The sequence below is a fragment of the Tenrec ecaudatus genome, chromosome 5 (genome assembly GCF_050624435.1).
Source record: "Tenrec ecaudatus isolate mTenEca1 chromosome 5, mTenEca1.hap1, whole genome shotgun sequence".
Classification (NCBI taxonomy): domain Eukaryota; kingdom Metazoa; phylum Chordata; class Mammalia; order Afrosoricida; family Tenrecidae; genus Tenrec; species Tenrec ecaudatus.
Genome location: NC_134534.1, coordinates 147,233,100 through 147,250,173, shown reverse-complemented (window position 1 = coordinate 147,250,173; position 17,074 = coordinate 147,233,100). Strand labels below are relative to the sequence as shown.

General features: G+C 38.7%; 1 protein-coding gene across 9 annotated transcripts in view; it reads right to left on the bottom strand.

The window, feature by feature from the left end:
- TASOR (transcription activation suppressor) overlaps positions 1-17,074 on the bottom strand; it is a 72,240-nt gene that overhangs the window by 29,331 nt on the left and 25,835 nt on the right. For all 9 annotated transcript variants that reach the window (XM_075550012.1, XM_075550020.1, XM_075550014.1 and 6 more), the window contains exons 8-11: positions 16,871-16,902; positions 16,214-16,319; positions 13,606-13,709; positions 13,420-13,523 (exon numbers count right to left, since the gene is read on the bottom strand). In XM_075550012.1, coding sequence (XP_075406127.1) covers positions 13,420-13,523; positions 13,606-13,709; positions 16,214-16,319; positions 16,871-16,902 — 346 coding nt within the window. The remainder of the gene's footprint in view (positions 1-13,419; positions 13,524-13,605; positions 13,710-16,213; positions 16,320-16,870; positions 16,903-17,074) is intronic.

The following is a 17,074-nucleotide window of genomic DNA, read 5'->3' as shown; positions in this document are numbered from 1 at the left end:
CCTAGAACCCTCTTCTGGAAATCACCTTTCACTCAAACAAAAGACAGCCCTATAAAGTGGACAGTAACATCAGTGAGGAAGGAGTATGCTCAGAACAAGCAACCATACAAAATGAAAAAGACAGTATTTGCTCGAAACACAAAACTAGTAGGAGTGGCAGGAAGATGAGTGCATGCAAACAGGGAATGCACGAAGAGGAAACAGAAAGAATGCCTTTACAGTGACAGGAATGCAGTGTCATAAAACAGAGTGCACATAAATTGCGGGGTAACTAAAATATTCGGTAAATTTTCATCTAAGCCACAATGAAATATTTTTTAAAAACCTGTTACTAACTTAAATTTAATAAAAACATTATTTTTAACACCTAAAAGAGACAACCAACTGGCATAAATTTGTATCAAATACTTGTATTCAAATAGTTTTATACATTTCGTCCAATTCCTGGTTGTCAAAAGAAATTTGTAGAACAAGGATCCAAGATGGCAGCTAAGCAAAATACAATACAGTCCCTCTACAAGCCAAACTTGAGACACACACCAAGTAAAATGGATATGGGTGACAATCTTGGAGCCGGAGCCTCAAAGGAAAGGATAAGCCAGTAGGTCAAATGTCCACGAAAGGAAGAGAATGAATGCAAACAGTGGAAGAGTGGTAAAATAGCACCAGCACAATGTGGCCATAATAACAAAGGTCAAGCAGCATTCCAATCAGAGTACAAACTAGCCTTTTGGATTACCAAGAATATACCTACCAGCACCCACATTGGTGATCAGCAACCACAAAGACATGATCTTCTCCATTACTTTGTATAACCTCCAGGCCACTATGCCTCTTGGCAGTATAGCACATCCCACCCGCCCCTCCTTATCTTTCATCTTAGTTCTTCCCTCACACCCCTGCCATTTTTTCCTGTCATTTCTTCCACTTCCCTTGCCCATTTTTGTTGTCATTTTAATGCCACAAAGCTGATACCTCGACCAACCACCCATACAGTTAGCAGTAACCACTTCCAACCTCACCTCACTCCAGCTAGAGGTGCATACTCCCAAAGAACAAATGCAATGTTCTCACACCTGTTTGACAACTACCACTACTTCAATCTCCCCACCCCAGCCTTTTTTTCCTTCTTCTTGGAATAAGGTATACACAATCAACGTACAAAACTCAGTATTTGTCTACACTAACAAAGATAACCCTGATAAGGAAACCAGGAAAATATTATTTACAATAATACACAAACGATGAAGTACGTATGAATAAGTATAACCAGTGACACAACAAACCTATACCAAGAAAACTACACCAAAAATTAATTCTACAAGAAATCAAGAGACCTTGGAGACAGTGTGGGAATTGCGCCCGACCTGATCCCACCACACGGAGGCAAAGCACTGGGGAAGTGCAGTGAAACAGTAAGGGAATGGAGCGACAAGGTCCCCAAGGAATGCTGTAAGTAGACTTTGGGGCCAGGTGTGGTGCCCCAACAGACTGGACTGGAAAACACTCCTAAAGGCCAACAAATGATCCTTGAACTAACTACAAGCTTTTCTTTCTTGGTGTGTTTTGTTTTGCTCTTTGTCAGTGGTTTGTTGTTGTTGTTTTGTTGTATACTGTTGCTTTGTTTTGCTGTCTTGTTTTTGTGCATGTTATTATATCTGCAGGTCTGTCTAAATGAGATACGGCTATCTGGAGGAAAAACAACAGGACTGACAGTTCCCAGGGGGGACATGGGATAAGGAAGTGTTGTTGAACAAACCCAGGGACAAGGGAACAACAAGGGATCCAAATTGGTGGTAAGGTGGGTGTGGCAGGCCTGGTAGAGAATGATCAAGGGTAAGGTAACGAAGAGGTATAGCTGAAACCCAGATGGGGACAGAGCATGATAGTGGGACAGGAGGAAAGTCAAGGGAAATAGAGGAAAGAGCTAGGAGGCAAAGGGCATTTATAGAGGTCTAGATAAAGACATGTACATATGCAAATATATATGAGGATGGGGAAATAGATCTTTGTGCCTATATTTATAGGTTTAGTATTAAGGTGGCAGAAGGACCTTGGGCCTCTACTCAAGCACTCCCTCAATGAATGAATACTTTATTAAACTGACATTCTATGGTACTCACCCTCCCTCCAGACACAACTGCTGAAGCCAAAGCGAGTGAACAAGCAAATGTGGTGAAGAAAGCTGATGGTGCCCGGCTATCAAAAGATATAGCATCTGGGGTCTAAAAGGCTTGAAGATAAACAAGCGGCCATCTAGCTCAGAAGCAACAAAGCCCACATGGAAGAACACACCAGCCTGTGTGATCACGTGGTTCCAAAGGGATCAGTTATCAGGCATCAAAGAACAAAAAATCTTATCATTGGGTGCACACCTCCATGATATGATCGCTGAGGACAAACAGGAGCATAAGCAAATGTGGTGAAGAAAGCTGATGGTGTCCGACTATCAAGAGATAGTGTCTGGGGTCTTAGAGGCTTGAAGGTAAACAAGCGGCCATCTAGCTCAGAAGCAACAAAGCCCACGTGGAAGCAGCACACCAGCCTGTGCGATCACGAGGTGTCAAAGGGATCAGGTATAAGGCATCATCAGGGAAAAAAAAAATCTTACTATAGTGAATGAAGGCGGAAGTGCAAAGAGGAGACCCAAAGCCCATTTGTCAGTCACTAGAGATCCCCTTGCAGAGGGGTCTAGGGGAGGAGATGAGTCAGTCAGGGTACGATGAAGCACCGATGAAGAACACAGTTTTCCTCCAGTTCTTAAATGCCTCTTTCCCTCTCCACCCCCCCCCCCAACTATGATGATCCGAATTCTACCTTGCAAGTCTGGATAGAGCAGAGGATGTACACTGGTGCAGATAGGAGGTGGAGGCACAGGGAATCCAGGGTGGATGATACCTTCAGGACCAGGGGTATGAGGGGCGATACTGGGAGGGTAGAGGGAGAGGGGGTTGGAAAGAGGGAACCGATTACAAGGATCTACATGTGACCTCCTCCCTGGGGGACAGACAACAGAAAAGGGGGTGAAGGGAGATGCCAGACAGGGCAAGATAAGACAAAATAATAATTTATAAATGATCAAGGACTCATGAGGGAGGGGGAAGGGGGGAAGAGGGGAAGGAGGGGGGAAAAAGATACAAAGGGCTTAAGAGGAGAGAAAATGCTTTGAAAATGATGAGGACAGGGAATGTACAGGTGTGCTTTATGCAATTGATGTATGTATGGATTGTGATAAGAGTTGTATGAGTCCTTAATAAAACGTTTAAAAAAAAAAAGAAATCAAGAGACCTTACTGAACTGGAATATACCACACCATAGAGAGGAAGATTTAACATTGTGAAAATGTTATTACTACTCAAAAGCAAGCTGTAGATATAGCACATCACGATCCAGAGTCCATCTATCATCACTCTTTAAAGAGATGGAAAACTAATAACCAGCTTGATAAGAAAACACATTAGATAAGCAAAGTACTAATGAAGAACAACTGAGGAGGCCTCCCATTCTGATTTAGAACCTACTACACAGCCACAGCAGTCACAAAAGCCTGGTATTAAGTACAATTACAGAGACGCAGACCAACAGAAAAAAATTGAGGATCCAGATGCAAATCCATTTACTTACAGGCAATTGACTCTTAACAAAAGGTCAAAATTCATTAAGTGAGCAAGCAGTCTCTTTAATACATAGTGCTAGCAAAACTGTGTTGTGAAAGTGAAGTCGGATCCTGATCTCTCACCACATACAAAAGCTAATTAAAGATGGATCAAATATTCACATGTAAAATCTAAACTATTAAGACTATCAATGAAGAAACAGAAACACACTTAGGAGTTCTAATACATGCCCAAGAATAAAATAGAACTGAAAACACAAAGAGAATGCAAATTTGCCTGCCAAGAATGAGACACTGATGCACATCAAAAGATTTCACCAAGAGGGTTAAAAGAGATCCCAAATTTGGGGGTAGGGAGGGTGTGTATATGTAATAACATACCAAATAAGGAAGGGCCTAATCTCTAAAAATTTAGAAAAATGTAAACCCAGGGTCAAAGTGAGAAAATGTTATACTGTGAAGTCAGGTCAATGTCATAAAACCAATTTATTATGTAGTTTTGATTAGGAAATCCAATTGCTCTTAAAACTTTCATCCAATTCTCAAAAACAAAACAACAAAGTTGGGAAGCACAGATTTTCATGTTTTGTGGTTGTTAAGGGTAAACCAATTAGATGCCTTTAACCTCTCATCTATTCTAAAGAAGTTTTCAAAATTGCACTGCTTACTATCCTCAACATTTTTTTAATTTACTTTGTAAAATTTTTTCTTTTTAAAAAAGATCATTTTATTGGGGGCTCTTACAAGCTCTTAAAACATTCCATATAACAATTGTATCAAGCATATTTGTACATGTTGCCATCATCATTTTCTAAACATTTATTTTCTAATTGAGCCCTTGGTATAAGCTCCTTTTCCCTCCCTCCCCCCCTCGGTAAATTATTATTGTTTTCTTATACGGATGCAGTCTCACTTCACCCACGTTTCTATTGTTCATCCCCCTGGGTTGGGAGGTTGAGGGGGGTGGGGTTGCAAGATTACGTGTTGATCAACATTCTTATACATTAGGTAGTCCTATAGACCAATGAAACAAAGAATATATATACCCAGAAATAACACTAAAGCAAACAGAGTTGTAGCCTGTAGCTTCTGTTCAAAGAAACACTTAAGCTTACAAGAAAGGGAAAAAAAATCCAAAAAACTCTATGCTACCCTTTACTGTTATTCCTTTTTATTTTCCCTTCAAAAAACATTGACTTAATTTGAGGAGTGTTTGTTCACGCTACCATTTCAACTTTCCAGATAAAATTATAAATAATATAGTGACTAAAAAAGTATCCAGGAAAAAAAAAAAAAAAAGTATCCAGGGAGCACATAACCACGTATTACCAGGTTGAGAAAGGACTCTCAAAAACCTGACTGTCATCATGTCGGTTCTGACTCAAAGCAACCTAAAGTTGACTGGAACTTTTTACAGGAGTAGAAAGTCTCCTGATTTTCACATGGAGTGACTGGTGGTTTCAACACTATGTCACCAAGGATCTTGATGTAAAATAACCAATATAAAATATTTAACGGATTTTTTTAAGTTGATAGAATAGAAAAACTGCAATCAAGAAAACTTGTACACAAATGTCCACAGAAGCACTATTCATGACAGCTAAAAAATGCAAAATACTGATGAATGAATGGATAAGATATTCTTGTACAATGGAATATTCTTTTTAAAAAGAATGAGGTTCTGATTCATGCTATTACATAGATGAAAATTGAAAATATGCTAAATGAAAAAAGACAGATATAAAATAAAGGGGGAAATATATTATCCGCTTACATGAAATATTTAGAATAAATACACAGAAAAGTAAACAAATGATTGTTTAGAAGTGCTGGCGGGAGGAAACGAGGAGTTAATATTTAAAGGGTAGCATTTCTATAAACCCTGTGAGTGAAGGAAACAAGGCACAAAGGACCACAACTGTATAGTTCCATTTATGCAAAGGTCCTCAAACAGTAAAGAGACACACAGAAAGTAGATTAGTGGTTTTCAAGGGTTTGAGATTAAAGAGAAAAATACAAGTGAATTCGCACTTTGATAAGAATTACAGAGATAATGCAAGAAAGAAAATTTTCAGGCAAACATCACTATCATCACACAAGATTCCTAAACAAAATATTCACAGACAAAACACAGAATTAAAAAATATGTTTATATAGTAGGTTCTAAACCAGGAGTGCAAGGGCTATAGAAAGTGGAAAATGTATGTAGTTTACACCTTATCAAGTTTAAAGGACAAAATATCAAGGAATCATCTTGATAAATTTTACAACTAATTGCAGTAGCTATGAAAAACCTAGTGCATACATCCTACTATAATGGTAAGAAGTCATAAATATTTCTATTAAAATTAATAAGAATGTCTGCAATCACCATTTTCATTCAACAGTATTAGAGATAATAGACTGTGGAGCAGTGGTTCTCAACCTTTCTAATGCCATGACCCCTCATGTTGTGGGACCCCCCCCAACCATACAATCATTTTCATTGCTACTTCCTAACTCTAATTTTGCTAGTTGTGAATCATAATATATATATTTGATATGCAGGATGTATTTTCATTGTTACAGACTGAACATAACTAAAGCATAGTGATTAATCACAAAATATGTAATTATATTGTAAAATATTTATGTGTTTTCTGGTGGTCGTAGGTGACCCTGTGAAAGGGCTGTTTGACCCCCAAAGGAGTCGCAACCCACAGGTTGAGAACCGCTGCTATAGTTACACAAAAGAAGTACAAAGACTAGAAAAAACAAACAACACTCGTTAAGGCTTCAATTATGTCCCCCAAAAATGTGTTACAATCTTAACCCATGATGACATAGTGGGTTATGAGTTGGGTTGCTATCACCAAGATCAACAGTTTGAATTAGTAAGGTTTTCTGCTCTCTAAATACTTAGTCTCAGAAACCGAAAAGGGCAGTTCTACTCTGTTCTAGGGAGTTTGGTATGAGTTAACATTGACTTGACTGCAGTGAATTTGGTAGTTTGTTTTCTGGGTTTTATATGCATGTAAAAGGCTGGACAATGAAGAAGAAAGATTGAAGAATAAATGTCTTTAAATTATGGTGTTAGCAATTAATATTGAATGTACCAGGACTGCCAGAAGAACAAACAAAGCTATGTATTGGGGGGAAGAGTTATAACCACAATATTCCTAAGAAATGAGGGTAGTAAGACTTTGTTCCATGTATTTTGGACGTGATTAGGAGAGACTAGTGCCTGGAAAAGGACATCACTCTTGGTAGAGGTTCAGTGAAAATGAGGACGACCCCAATAACATGGACTGCCAGTGACTGCTAAACTGGACTCAGAGCAATTGTGAAGAAGGGACAGCATTTCCTTCTGTTGTAGACAGAGCTGCTGTGCATGAGAACTGACTCGATGTAAGTAAAGACAGCGGGCTGTGATATAGTGTTTCACGGTGGTTTTAGTAGAAGCCCTGGCAGTGTAGTGGTTACAAGCAGGGCTGCCTAGTTAGCTAGTCTGAAACCACCAGCAGTACCTCGAGAGAAAGATGAGGCTTTCTACTCCTGTTAAGAGTGAGTCTCAGAAACCCACAGGGGCAGTTCTACTCTGCCCTATAAGGTCAACATCAGTCAGAAGGGACTGGATGGCAGGCAGTTTGGTTTGGGTTTGTTTTGGTGGCACAGTAAGCTACTTGATGGGCTGCTAGCTGTAAGCTCAGTAGTTCCATCTCAGCAGCCACTCCACAGATGGAAGACGAGATTATTTGTTCCTATTTAGTCTCAGGAACCCAACAAAACAGCTCAAACCTGCACCACAGTCTACCTAAAAATCAGAATTTGATGTCAGTGGGTTTGGTTTTCCTTTTGATTAACTTAAAATGCATTTGATAGGTGACTTTAACAACGTTGAAAACTATCTTTTGTCATATAGGGTTAGCGACAATGGGTCCTAATCACCTTTGCCACATTCTTTTGTAGTGATTATTTTCACTTTTTAATGTGAATTGGGTGAAACATTCCAAAGTGAATCTGTTTTCTATTTAATTCAGAAACATTTTGCTTCATGTCATTAATTGCAACCATCACAAATGAAATATTACTTATCCTACTTCCTCTCTGTTTCCCATTTCCACTTCTCCTTCGTTCCTAAACCTTCCTGCCTTCTGAATTTTGTTCTCGGGCAATTGCTACCCTTTATAGTTTCAAGTGATTTTATTTGAAGTAGTGCGTATTTCGCTAGCATTTTTGTTCCACTGAAAAAGACTGAAAATAGGGCTAAAACACAACAGAAAGGAGTTTGAGTTCAATTCCAGGTCTGAAGGGTAACGAACAACTACAGATATTTCAGACTATGATTTCAGAAGACTTGATGAGCTGTGGGATGACTTTAAGGACATAATATATAGCTTTGCGCAGTGGCCATATCGTAGCCAGTGAGTTTTATCCAAGGCACGAATATAGGAAGAAAGCAAAGGGTCAGTAAAAAGACAAAAAATGTGTGATCGAGTGGTCCCGAAGGGATCAGTTACCGGGCATCAAAGAACAAAAAATCGTATCATTGACTGCACACCTCCATGATAGGATCGCTGAAGACAAATGGGTGCATAAGCAAAGGTGGTGAAGAAAGCTGATGGTGCCCGGCTATCAAAAGAGATAGTGTCTGGGGTCTTAAAGGCTTGAAGGTGAACAAGCGGCCATCTAGCTCAGAAGCAAAAAAGCCCACATGGAAGAAGCACACCGGCCAGTGCGATCACGAGGTGCCAAGGTACCAGGTATAAGGCATCATGCAAAAAAAAATATATGTGTGTGTGTGTGTGTATGTGTATATGTGTATATATATATATATATATATACACCAAATTAAATGAAGGGGGAAGTGCAGGGTGGAGATCCAAGGCCCAAGTGTCGGCCAATGGGGATCCCCTCATAGAGGGGTTTAGGAGAGGAGATGGGTTAATTAGGGTGTGAGGTAGTACCGATGAAGAACACAGCTTTCCCCCAGATCCTGGATGCTTCCTCCCCGCAACCACCATGATCCGAATTCTAGCTTGCAGGGCTGGACAGGACAGAGGCTGTACACTGGTACATATGAGGGCTGGAGACACAGGGAATCTAGGGTGGATGATATCTTCAAGACCAAGGGTGTGAGGGGCGATGCTGGGAGAGTGGAGGGTGAGTGGGTTGGAAAGGGGGAACTGATTACAAAGATCCACATGTGACCTCTTCCCTGGGAGAGGGACAGCAGAGAAGGGGGGGAGGGGAGACTCCGGATAGGGCAAGATATGACAAAAAAACGATGTATAAATTACCAAGGGCACATGAGGGAGGGGGAGAGGGGAGGGAGGGGAAAAAAAGGGGGGGGGGACCTGATGCAAAGGGCTTAAGTGGAGAGCAAATGCTTTGAGAACGACTGGGGCAGGGAATGTATGGATGTGCTTTATACAATTGATGTATGTATATGTATGGATGGTGATAAGAGTTCTATGAGTCCCTAATAAAATGTAAAAATAGAAAAAAAAATAAAAAAAATAAAAGGTCAAAGTGGATGTCAAGAGACTGAAGCTTGTTCTTAATCATAGAATACCTAAGACAAATGAAAAAACAGAAGTCAAAGAGCTAAACAAAATTTCAAAGGGCAGCTCAAAAAGACAAAGTAAAATATTGTAATGAAATATGTAAAACCAAAAGTAAGAACATACTTGCTTATCTTAAACTGAAAGAACGAAGGGGAAAAAAATCCTAAGTGTTAATATTGAACCAATGCCAGAAGCACCAAAAACAGACAGATTAGACAGATTACATAGTCACTGTACCAAAGAGAACTAGCTGACATTCAGCCATTAGCTTATTATCAAAAGTACAAGATACTGAAGGGAGACATTCAAGCTTCACTGGAAGCATTAGCCAAAAACAGCTCTCTACTACCCAGAGATTCAAAGTTCTATTAAAACCCCCAAAAGTTTTTTTTAAAGTAGAATGTTCATAATAGGATCAAAATGTAAATATTAGCTACATTTTTATGCCTTTTTACTTTTAACTATGAAGAAAATAGGATAGTTCCCAATGAAGTTTGCGAGAAAACAGGTAGCTACAAAATAACTAGGTTCATTAAATTTGAAAGTCTATCCTTGTAGAATTCCAGTGCCCTTTAAGACCCGAGATCTCAATATTCTTGATTGTGGAAAAAACCTAGACTTCCTTGAACCGAATATAATTAACACTTGCTCAGGTGAAGAATAAATGCCAGTATTCTCGCAATTTTCATGAGGAGAAACTGAGCAAGTTTTTAATTTTCTAACTCGCCACCCAAACTCCCAATCATCTCCCAAAGTCCAGAACCCAAGAGATTTGGAAACTAAAGATACAGCCATACTTATTTAAAAAGATTAAATTCTACTTTCTCAACTCAGGACATAAATAGTTTAGTGAGAATATTTATATCATGAACAAGTTGTCTACAGAAAAAAGTAAACATAAAAGCATTTCATACTTAGTGAATGCATTGTAGATGTATATTATCTGAGCAAATCCAGTAATCATTTTGTATAATGCATGAGAACAGTCTCTGTCACATTCACTAGTGAAATTATCATGAATAAGAAAAATAGAATCAATACTGTAAATATATTCATAATCAGCAAGTACAACAGCGATTCCTCAAGGGAAAAACTACTCTGCAGGCTAGTGTCATGCCAAAAGGAAGGGTTATCAGGCACCATAGTAAAGGCATTAACTAAATATTAACAGCAAAAAAAACTTGTGGGGCCAAGTGCAACATGAGTCCGCTGAGGTAGGCTTAAAAATGCAAAAGGGGCATAGGGGAAAAGCTACTATATGTATACATTCTTGGGGTGAGACCTAGGTACTATGGCAGGGGCCAGACACAATTCAGGGACATATACGGCAGCCAACTAAAAAGGAGGGGAAAGGCGGAAGAAAAAAAAAAAAGACATGGGTAGCAGGGTGAACAGGGCACTAACCTACTCAAGGGGAGGGTGTCATCTTTATTTCCACAGGAGAGGAAGAGAGGGGCCAGACTTCAACCCGGTGTACCAAGATGTGAATGCAACATACCAGCATGAATCAGGAAACCAATAAAGAAGTCTACGGGGCCTAGCCCCAATCTCAACTATGTGGACACCACCCCACCCGCCCTTCCCTTCTCTCACAGAATTCACTAGAAGACATCACTGAAACTACCGTTTAGGGAGAGGGGCGCGTCTGATCAGAGCACCCATGAGCAAGAGGGAAGGAGAGAGCAAAACACATCCTGGCCCACCAAACCGAGAAGGATATTCCTTCTCAGAACAGCCAATGCAGAGAGGATCATAGGGTCAGCCCCACCTCGAAACAAGATACCCCTCAATGACCCATACTACTGAGGGACAACATTGGAGGCAGTGTGAGAATTGTGCCCAATCTGACCCAACCACATCAGGGCGAAACGCTAAGGGAGTGCAACCGAGCAGGAAAGGGAGCAAAGCAATGAAGTCCCCAGGGAATACCAAAAATAGACTTTGAGGCCAGGGTATCACACACCATCGGACTCCACCAGAAAACATTCCTAAAGGTCAACAAACAGACCTGGAAATATTTATTAGCTTTTCTTTTCTTTTCTGGCCGTTGGTTTTTGTCAATTTTTGGTTTTGTTGTTTTGCTCTGTCTTGCTTTTATGCTTATTATTGTCTCTGTATGTCTATCTAGAGAAGATAGGCGGGAAAAAACAATCCAGGACAATGGGACTGGTGATTCTGGGGGGATATGGGAGAGGAGAGGTGGGGGAAAGAAAGTGGGTGTGAACAAACCCAGAAACAACAAGTGACCTAAAATGGGATGGTGAGGAAGGCGTAGGATGCCTGGTAGGGCTTGATCAAGGGCAATGTAACCGAGAGGAATTACTGAAACCCGAACAAAGGCCAAACATGATAGTGGGACAAGAGGCAAGTAAAAAGAAATTGAAGAAAAGAACTAGGAGGCAAAGGGAACTTATAGAGGTCTAAATAGAGACACACATATAAAAATATATTTATAAATAACAGGGAAATAGATCTGTGTACATATGTTTATATGATAACACATTAAAGACTGGGTTTGTTTTTTTTTTTACCACCTTACCAAAGTGGCCGGATATTTTTTCGGCAGTTAGTTTTATTTTTGCATTAAACCATCTCATCAACTTTTTATCATATTTATTTATAACTTTAAGTTTTGAATATAAAACATTGTCTCACATTATGAAACAAACATTTTGTAATGTATGTGGAACATTATTACTTTTATGAACTATAATCTTCATGAAATTATAAACTTGTAAAAATAATCAACATAATCCATATTACTTTGAAAAATTAGAAGAATTAGGGCTAAGAATTTCTTGCCTTTTTGTGTAACAGACCACTTGAGCGATATGTGATATTTTACATTTCACTGAGGTTTGATCATTATAAGTGCACAATTCCTTGCAAAACAATTCAAATAGTAACTATTTGATTTAACCAAAATGCACTAAAATGCTAAGTGAACAAAAAGAACATGAAGACAATCAAGTTTGATACATTCACTACTGATGTAAACCCCTAAATAGATGAAGTAGTTACAATATATCCAAGCAGATGGCATCTGAAGACAGCGCTTAGAATCCACAAGTTCTCTTGTGATCAGTCCATAACAGATGGCGCAGGAAACACAAGCAAATTTGGGATACGTCCACAATGTGTTAAGTAACAAGGTAGCAAACAGACAGTGGGCCTCTACTCAAGTATTCCCTCAACGCAAGAACACTTTGTTCTAATAACCTGGCATTCCATGATGCTCACCTTCCCAACACAATCAATGAAGACAAAATAGGTGCATAGCAAATGTGGTGAAGAAAGCTGATGGTGCCTGGCTATCAAAAGATATTGCACATGGGGTCTTAAAAGCTGGAAGACAAACAAGTGGCCATCTAGCGGAGAAGCAACAAAGTTCACATGGAAGAAGCACACCAGCCTGTGTGATGAAGTGTCGATGGGATCAGGTATCAGGCATCAAAGACCCAGAACAAAAAAATCTTATCAATGTGAATGAGGGGAAATGCAGAGTGGAGACCCAAAGTCCACCTGTAGATGATTGAACATCCCCTTACAGGGTCATAAGGAAGAGAAGAGCTAGTCAGGGTATAGTATAGCACTGATAAAACAAACAACATTCCTCTAGTTCTTTTACCCCACCCCCCTACTCCCCTAACAATTATGATCCCAATTCTACCTTACACATCCGGCTAGACCACAGCATGTATACAGGTACAGATAGAGCTGGAAACACAGGGAATCCAGGACAAATAAACCCCTCAGGACCAATAATGAGAGTAGTGATACCAGAAGGGGAAGGGGAAGGTGGTAGGAGAAAGTGGGAACTGATCACAATGATCTACATTGTGGACAACAGAAAAGTGTTGTCCTGGGGGATGGACAACAGAAAAATGGGTAAAGGGAGATACCCGTCAGTGTAAGACATGAAAAAAATAATAATTTATAAATTATCAAGGGTTCGTGAAGGAGGGAGGGAGGGGGGGACTAGGAGCTGATATCAAGAGCTCCAGTAGAAAGAAAATGTTTTGAAAATGATGATGGCAACAAATGTACAAATATGTTTGACACAATGGATGCATGTATGAACTGTGGTAAGAGCTGCATGAGCCCCCACTGATTTAAAAATAAATAAATAAATAATAGCTTGTGGAGTTTTAAGAAACTAAAGTGAAATACATTAGTAAAATAAATTAGTATGATCACTTATTAATATGCATATTCCTATAGGGAGAATAAGGAATATTTTAAAACTTTTTAACTTACGAGTTTTTCTTTCTCTAGTTTTAGGAGTAAACTCTCCATGTTACTTCCAACTCTTGTCTTCTCTACAACTTCATAAAGGCTGCAATACATGCCATTTTTCAAAACTGCCATAAGAAAAAATACATAGTAAATACTGAAGAAGTTGAAACCGTTCTTAAATAGTTTAGCGAAATTAAATTACTTTACCTTCATTTGGGCCTACGTATATATCCTTATAAAACAGTGATGGAGGGATTTTCTGCCTCAGATGATCAATACTCATAACTGTTTCAACATCTAACTTCTCAGGCCTGAAAAACAGAGAGAGAGAGATGTTTGTGCCTCAGCTGTTATTTCCCATAGAAGGAATGTTAACACAAAACACTTACTTCGTGGAAAACAGAAGGGCATATTTACTCATACCCTTTCTTAGTCTAACAAGGATTCAATATGCACAATCCAGCTATATACAGATAGCCTGGCATTATTACCAAATTTTCATCTTTAGGCCAGAAGGTATTCTTTTTTTTTTTTTTTTTGAGAAGAGCATTTAGTAGCTAACTCGGCCCCACGTGCTCCACGGGCAGTGGAAGTTACAGTATGTGGGACAGACTGACTGGCTGAGGTAAAACACGACACGCCTGCCTCACGTCTCCATGAGGAGCAGAAGGTATTCTTAAATACCAATTTTACTAACCATGAAAGTTGTTTTACTGACTACAAGGTTGGTAATATTATTGAAGAAAATTATGAATTGTTGAAATAATCTTCAACCACTGAGCCAAAAAAGAATCTACTGCTGTAGAGTTGATTCCAACTCAGAAGCAGCCCTGTTTCTAAGGCTGCAATCTTCACAAAAGCAGGCGGCCATAACCTTCTCCCTTGGAGTTGCTGGTGAATTTAAGTGGTTGACCGTTTAGTTAGCAGTCATTAGCACTGTGACACTAGGGCTTTTTCCAAACACATAGGATGGGTTCTAATGTTTACTGTTGGAAGCAAAAGATTACTGTACACACTGCTATTATAACATAAAAGAGCACAGGGTAGCACCGTGGGCTATGCATTCAGCTGCCCATAAAGATTTACCTCAGAAACCCTAGGAAGCAGTTCCACTCTATCCAGAGTTGGAATTGACTCAATAGCAGGTTTTTTGGTATTATAACAAATGGAAGAAAGATGAGACTGGGTGTTCCCACAAGATTTACAGTCTCAGAAACCTACTGTCTATAACGTCACTATGAGTAAGAACTGATTCAATGGCAGTGGGACATTTATCACAACATCAAAAAGCTGGGGGGGGGAGGGGAATTAAGCTTTGGTATGTTAACTATAAGGTAAGCAATTCAAACCCACGAACTTCTCTGAAGGAGAAAGATAAAGCCGTGTGCTCCTGTAGAGATTCAGTCTTGAAAACTTATATAAGGCATCTAAGTCAGAATCAGCCCAATGTTTTTAGTGTTACCAAAACAGAGGAGCCTTGAATGGAATGGCAGTTAAGTGCTCACCTGTTAAACTAAAGGTGGGCCTGGACCTTTCAAATACACCAGCTGCTCATATTAGAAAGATGTAGCAATTTGCTTCAGCATACACTTACAGCTTCTGAAAACCTAGGCACTTCTATTTGTCAGCTAAGGACATTATTTTAACATGTGCTGCACAGGACTGAAAACAGACTGTTTATTTTAACAACGTACTACATCAAAGCTCTTTAAATAAAAGATTAACTTTCAAACCTGTCATGGTCAAAAGTTCTAAATGAAATTAATAATAATAAAGTCCAACAAGGATAATGCAGCAAAAACTTATTTTTAACCTCCCTGGTCGTCTAATTATGTCAGCAATTTTTTATCCAAAGTGGTACATTGTTTTGCATAAAATTTGTTGTTTTATATTGTAGGCCTGTAATCAATAAGAAATTACTCACTTTAATCTCTCTAGTAGACATCCAGATATGAAAAACTTTAATACACAGTTAACATTTACCCTGAGCCACACTCGGGATTACCACCAGGGAGGTTAAGATATGAAAAAAATTTCTTATAAAAGTTATGACTAATTATTCAAATCCTACAAAAAAAAAGAAGCCCGGGTGGCTAGTGGTTAAAGTGTCACTTGAAGTCAGCAGTTTTTATCTGCCAACTGCTCTGTAGAAGATATACCTGCCAGGAGGGTGGGTTTGAAAGGAGGAACCGATTACAAGGATCTACATGTGACCTCCTCCCTGGGGGGCGGACAACAGAGAAGTGGGTGAAGGGAGACGTCAGACAGGACGAGATGACAAAATAATGATTTATAAATTATCAAGGGTTCATGAGGGAGGGGAAAAATGAGGAGCTGATGCCAGGGGCTTAAATGGAGAGCAAATGTTTTGAAAATGATGAGGGCAATGAATGTACAAATGTGCTTTACACAATTGATGTATGTATGGATTGTGATAAGACTTGTATGAGCCCCAATAAAACGAATAAAAAACAAAACAAAAAGATATAACTATCTGTTTCCTAAAGACTATAGCCTTGAAAATCCTATGGGCCACTTTTACTCTGTCCTATAAGGTCACTGCGTTGAAATCAATAGGAAACAATTAGTTTGATTTTAACTGTTGATTTGTTAGAGAGAAATATAAGGCTCATCTTCCCATTAAAGTTTTTAATGTAATCAAATCAACCTTGATAACCTGGAAGCAGTTACATTTAAGTTCACAAGCTGTAGACAAAATAAAATTTACATATAAAAAAAGTGGATGGGGGAAGCAAAATAAATTGAGACGATAACCAACCCCAATTGCTATTTTCTTATCATGTAACATACTTACAACTTGATAGGCAGAAAAGCACGCGTGGGTGACCTCAGAGAAATATAACACAAAAGCTTCCCTTTGTTTAAAAGTTGTCCTTTCCACAAGGTATAGTTAAATTTATCTGGGGGGTGGAAAAAAAAAAGTCTCATGGCAGCCAGGACAGATAAATACAAGTTCACTAGAAATAAGACATGCAAAAACAAGATTTTAAGTAGAAAAAAAAATAGAAAATCATTCCAGCTGCTGCAGCGAACAATCTATTTGCTTAAATTTCTTAAGACAATGATTGCTCTTTATTTATGGATAATTCTATTAACTCTGGTTAACTAAGTATATGCTGTTTTTCTACTGCAGAGAAACTTGAAGACAAATGTCAAATATTGCACATCATCTCTACTTATCTAAAAACTAAACCTCTCTGATAAAGTTAATTTTTAAAGGGCTGAACTAGGAAACTTTATTTTTATTTTTCAGTTAATGTTTTAAAACTAGTTTAAATAGCAACAGCCTCTCAAAGGAAATCTTACCTTAGACTACGAAACATGGATGGCCTCAAGATCTTTTACTCAAACTTTCGTTATCAAAACCAACAAAGCACTTACTTGATGTTTTACTATATGTACTTATTCTTTTCATTTACAAAACTGAAAGAAAAATATATAAAAATCTTACCTGTGTTTCTGTCTGCATTAAAGCTGTTAGATCTGCAAATAAATTTTGAAAAGAAAACCATTACTAATAAAGTAACATCAAAATGAACACTTGGAACAAAATATAAGTGCTATTATTAAGATTGCCAAATTTTAAGGAAGCTTGCTCTACCCTTCCTCATTCCAAAATATCCATCAGAAAAAAATTCTCTAATATCTCTGGCAA